We start from the raw sequence: 5886 nt of genomic DNA on the forward strand, positions 1-5886 counted from the left end.
ATCAGACCGGTGGCCTCTTCCCAGCAACAGGTGGAGCCACACACGTACCGCGGTGCGGTTGGTCGATTGGAGCCCTTGGATAAGCGCCACGCCCAGCGCGGATACGGTGTGCGGGTCTTCGCCAAACGTTTCGTAGTTCTACAGCAACAACGCATGAGGTGGCCATCGAAGCAGCGACGGTGCTTCGTACACGAGCCCACTTTGGCTGCATGGCAATGCCCAACACGGGGCTGAAAATCCAAGGCAACCCGGCCGCCAAACTGTCCTTGGCAGCAACTTGGCCCATGCGATAGACCAAGTCCACGTTGAACGAAGATGCGGCGGCCAACGGCTGGGGAAACAAGACCGCGTTCCGAACGTAGTTGGCGCCGTGGATCGTGTCGATGCCGTAAATCATGGGAATTGCGTTGTGTTCGGCGTAGATGGCCTGGATTTGATCGACGATCGAGCGCCATTCCTCCGCCGTCCACGACTGGTGGCGAGATGGTCCGCCCGCAAACGGCGAGTTGAAGTAAGATCCGATCCCGAGTTTCGCGTACAAGGCGACGCGCGCCTTGTTCAGGGCGTACTTGGGATCGCGAACCTTCCCATGCATGATGTTGTACACGTCGACTTGCAGCATTTGGCCGACCTTTTGGGCCAACGTCTGCAAAGAGATGTATTTCATGAGGACGGGGAGCACCCATCGCGACACACTGTACCAAGTTGCGGAGAATGGCTTCGACGGGATCACTCTCCAACAACGGCGGAGAGGATGGCGTTGTTGGAAGCGTTTGCATGTTAGCCACCGGCAGCGCCACTTGCGTCGCGTTCTCGGTCGTAGTGTTGTGGGACGTGTACCCGGCGAAGAGCACACCGAGCGCGATAAAGATCACGACAAACAGCGCCTTGTTGTGCGGCGACGATGCCAAGCCGCGTGGTTGCGATCCCGCAGGCCCGATCGGGGTGTACATGGTGCCGTGCTGCCGATGGGGGAAAAGTGATTTTCTGTGGAGGAAGAAGTTGAAGTGAAAGGCATCGGATTAAGTTCGATGGCTTCGCGACCGAACGACCCAAGGTGAGTTGGGTCCACCTGCTCGTCCGGGCAGCCTGATGAGGGCACGACGTTGGCTGGCACATATGCACATCTCGCACGGACACTTCATGATCGAGCCCCTCTTGCCACGTCACTTCCAGCGTGGGCCACACACGTACGGCACGGTCCTTGGTGTGTCGGCTCTGCAGGGAAAGATACGTACTTAAACGAACTTGGCATCGTCAGTGGACATTGACATCGACAACCGAGTTGCGGTCGCGATGGCTGGCGGCTGCACATTCTCCGTCGAACTCGGGAATGCCACGAGTAGCTGAAGAGGATGGGGTGTGCTGTGTAAGCCTCTCAGCGACGACGCTTCCGCATTTCGCAGATGGACGGTTGCCGCACAGGAGAAACCCTAGCACCACTAGCAATTCCGCGCTGCGGGACCTTGGCGCCGTGTGTTCAATTGAAAGGCGGCGTGGGTTGGCGTCCTTGGTTGGTACTGCTCTTCGTAGTAAGAGGTGCCAGCGTCGAGGAATTGTTTCGTGTGGAGTTTACTGCGCAATGTTTGAGTCCTGTTGGGCCAACATGTGGATGCGACCGATGACTCCACAAGGTTATGAGTCGTACTTGTACACGTAGGCAGAGTCAATCTGGACGTTCCATTCTGTGTGACGAGTTGGGTTGCTTACTTCGAGATCACTAGATATCCAATGCACATGCTACTGTAGTCCCAAGACAACACGTTCGCCGAACGTGGACTCTACGATGTTCGCATGTTTTGTGGGCATCCAAGCTGCCGTTTGGGATGGAGTGTTCAGATTCGTTTGGCCATCACATGATGGCTTGCCATGTGGCAAGGCTGGACGGCAAGCTGTCGTCTGGTCAATTCAACGGCAAGGACTCACCCCCCCACAATCAATTGAAAGACCACGTGAAGACGAGTGGCAAGGGCAACCATGGAGTAGCGCATGCGCATCTTTCGTTAGCAGGCGCGGTACAACCAACAATAAGATCTTTCCACTTTGGAGCCAACTACAATGAGGTATGGCGACGAGGGAGACAAACCACACCGAGCAGTTCCCCGTTCCTGTGCACGATGAATGTCGCTTCAACTCCGGCACGTATTCAAAGTGATAGCTCTGCCACAACGCCGCTACATCCGACCAGCAACGACGACGGTGTCCGTTTGAACGGGAGCGACTTGTCGTGGTGCTTTGGAGCTGCTTGGGTTCCACCTGTGCGCAGCAGGGCATGACTGACGCCTCTGCTCAGGTAGAGTCTGGGCAAACGGGCGCATGCATGTCGTCCCTGCCTCTCCAACGCCGTTCGGCACTGACAAAGTACCCATGCGCGAATCGATCAGCGCGTCCTTTGTGCATGTAGAGGATCGCAAGGCAGACGTGAAGGACTCAAAATCCTGCATGACAACGCATGTACCTACGATACCACCTACAAACATCCTGTCCTGACTCTTCTCATGTTCTCCGATAGTGGTGAGCTGTACACCACACCATCGAAGCGAGATGACGTAGCTCGACGGCTGGAGACCCGCGCGCATCGAACAAGGCAACAAACGTGACTGCAAAAGTTCGTCAGCGATGACATCGAGTTCGCATTCGTCATTGTGTCGGCGATACAGGATCCGATACGTATACCAGCAGCGTCCATTTGAAACGGAGAGAATGTGTTGTGGTGGTTTAGAGTTGCTTGGGTTCACGTGAGCTTATCGAGGTCATGACCGATCGGTACGCGTCCGAGTTCCCGTGTGGAACTTGCACGCGTCCCGGGCGCAATGCCGAATGCGCCAACCCACCATTCACCCACGACTTGACGTCGTCATTGGTGGCAGCGAGGTCGTTCAGTTTCGTCCACTCGTCGTCGTCGCCACGTGGCTGGACCCAACTTTTGGTTTGCCACATCAAGCGAACCGCCTTGTCATCGCCACTGCGCACGTCGGCCACCAACTTGGCAAACACCTTTGCAGTAAAATGGCCACACAACCACGGCTTGACCTCGTTCACGTCGTTGATAACTGCACTCGCATGGCAAGCGTCCGACTGCATCCATGGAGGCAACTCGCCCTCGACTGCCATCGACGCTTCAAACGTTGTCGCTGCCTCGAGACTCGCGACGCTGTGGGCACCACACGGCCCCACGATGTCCGGATCGGTGATCATGTCGACATGATGCAGCAGGAAGTCCGTCGCGAGCGGCTCCAAGTTTACGTCAAGGCCACAGCCCGAAAGAAACGCTGCGGCTCGACGAAAGCCGTAGCGAGGGTACAGTGGGTGGAACCTCGACCACCACGACTTGTAGAACGCTGCTTTCGCGTGCTCTTCGGCCATAGCTGGCAAGATAGGTACTGCTACAATTCGAAACGACGGAGACTGGAACGCTCTCATGTGGAGATGACGGGCCAAACACACTCCGAGAATCTGACCCGTCAGCGTGCACCCCGACCCGACCGCCACGTACAAGACGTCAACGTCTGGGACGTCCCCGCGCTGGATTTGCTCGGCGAGCTCCAACATGCCACCGAGTTGGCCAAGAACCCCGCACAAGTTGTTCCCGCCGAACGCAAACACCTTGTCCTTGGACCCGAACACAGCACTTTGAATCAAGGGTGCGATCGTGGTCGTGTACGACGTCCAAACGTGCAAGTCAGGCAAGCGAAAGGACAAGAGCGACAATAGGTTGAGCGTGTTGTCAAAGTCTGGCTCGTCCTCGTCAATGAGGCAAGGGATGATGGGCAGCCCATGGCAGCGACCGTGCACGACTGTAGCCACCGTTTGGTTGGACCCGGACATTCCCTGAACAAAGTATCGAGCGTCGGGGTTGTTGTCGTGGTGCAGCGCGCACGAAGCGATCTGGTGCTCCAACGTGCGCACCTTGTTTCCACCGTAGAGGGGGCTCGACAAGTCCTCTCGTTTGAGGTACACCGTGCGATGTTGACCATCTCCGCCAACGTTGGGGAGTGTCACCGTGTGGATTGGCGTCGGGAACTCGCCGAGCGACACCCAAGCGACACGAGATCGGAGACACGGGAGATGGCGAAACAGCGCACACTCTGACGACCGCGGCGTCGGGGGTGACTCGGGGGCAATCGAGTCGTACGTTTTCACCAACAAGAACCACGGGACCACACGGTCTTGAACGTATTTGCCAACCAAGGCAACAGCTCCCCCCACGGCGACAACGGCGATGGCGACGGCGACCTTGTTGTCTTTCGTGGTGGGGGTTGCAAGGAGCGTGGACAAGGCAGCGGCCGTACTCGCCCCGACAGCGAATTTCGAAAGAACTCCCAAGTCAAGCATTCGGCACGAGACCCCCGTACGACGACGAAATCCAAAATGAAGTCGGGCCGACTGAGTGGCACAAACGCCACATCTCCCCCAAACACATGGCATTCGGGGATTAGGTCTAATCCGATGTAGATTGTAGACTGAAAGTTTAAACTGCTACCAAAAAATACTAAATACTACTTGTTCCCGCACCACGGCGAGGGGCCACGAATGCTCTGGACATCACCATGCTCTTCTTCATCCACTTCCAGACACGACACACGGACTCGTTTCCTTTGCCACTGCCGAACGCGACCACCGTCCACTCGCCCGAGTTTTCCGTGCACGTGAACCTGTCCAACTCTGACGCATCGCACAAACCAAATTCCAAGCATGCGGCCATCGGCGACCGAGTTGGAAACCTACTGCAGTTGAGAATTGAAGTTTTCGATAGCCGTTGGCCATGACACGCCGCCACCTAGAGACGCCTATCACAATCATTTTGTAGTTTGATCGAGCTGAAAAGGCAGCAAAATGATTGCCACAACAACGATTTGGAGGTGTCAGATATTGTGGATGACGCGTGTTGCCGTGCTAGGCAAAGTTGATTCGATGCACCGACACAAACACGTCCAGTATTACGCCTTCCAAGAGTTCGTCCCGTCCACGTGTGGGGATGAAGAACACTCCTGGACGAAATCCATGTTGCCTCGCAAGTGTCGTCGTCGATCGCTCGCTCCATTGGCGAGTTGGAATTGCATGACATGCGTCCCTCGCGTCCCTTTGACGGCGTGCACAAGCACCTCTCAGTCGGCTTGGACAGGGGTGCTACTTAGCAGACAACTGCAGCAAGATCGCCGTTGAAACATCTCATGCAGATCACAGCGCAGAGGACCAACTGTGCATGGATGATCATCAAATACACAATTATGAAAGTCTCGTATGTGGTGGCACACCATCGAGGTAGAATTGTTCTCGGATGAACCTCGATTCCAACTGTACGTGCTGCAGAGTGTGAAGTTGGTGAGACCTGGACAATTTGCCTGTCCGAGGTTTCGAGATGTCCTAGGTTCAGAACCCTGGACACCTGGACGAGTTTTCCGAAGATACGAGAAGATGCGAGAAGATGCGCATGAAGATGCAATTGATGTGGAGCGATGGTGTGACGTCACGTATTGACTGATCCCCCCTGAAGCCGAAGTAGGGAAAGGTTAGATAGCGTGGTTGATAACAGAGCTCACTTTTGGATTTGTCATCAAGGTCTACCGTCCTGAGTGCGGTAGCTGGTTGCAAGCCGGCGCAAGACAACAAGAGTAGCGTCCACCACATATCGCTAAGTAGCACAGCCGTCGTGCCTGGTATGACGCCAAGGCGGCACAGCCTGCAGGAACTGGTCCCAAGTCGTGGTGCGGCCACAAAGAGAGGACAGGGCGTAGGTAGATGTTTAAAGACAAGAACAGAGCCGTCGTTGCACCGTACTTTCATGCATCGGTTTGATTTTGAACCAGTCAGACCAGTTGGTTGCACAAAGGAACTGCTGGAGGTCTGCCGCCGTCTGTGGTGGCTCCAGGTCACACAAGCCTT

General features: G+C 55.8%; 2 protein-coding genes across 2 annotated transcripts; both read right to left on the reverse strand.

The window, feature by feature from the left end:
• Position 1: 1 nt before the first annotated feature.
• On the reverse strand, positions 2–953 carry H310_14537 (hypothetical protein; the record flags this gene model as incomplete). The annotated part of the gene is made up of 4 exons (XM_008882417.1): positions 2–16; positions 49–138; positions 191–646; positions 702–953. 4 exons carry the CDS (start codon positions 951–953, stop codon positions 2–4), a joined length of 813 nt encoding a protein of 270 aa, XP_008880639.1.
• A 1469-nt stretch (positions 954–2422) lies between these two features.
• Positions 2423–4362, reverse strand: H310_14538 (hypothetical protein; the record flags this gene model as incomplete). Its single annotated transcript, XM_008882418.1, has 1 exon — positions 2423–4362. A coding segment is annotated over one exon (1644 nt), but the record flags the coding sequence as incomplete, so codon positions are not given.
• Positions 4363–5886: the final 1524 nt, after the last annotated feature.

This window comes from Aphanomyces invadans (genome assembly GCF_000520115.1).
Source record: "Aphanomyces invadans strain NJM9701 unplaced genomic scaffold supercont1.73, whole genome shotgun sequence".
Taxonomy (NCBI): domain Eukaryota; phylum Oomycota; class Saprolegniomycetes; order Saprolegniales; family Verrucalvaceae; genus Aphanomyces; species Aphanomyces invadans.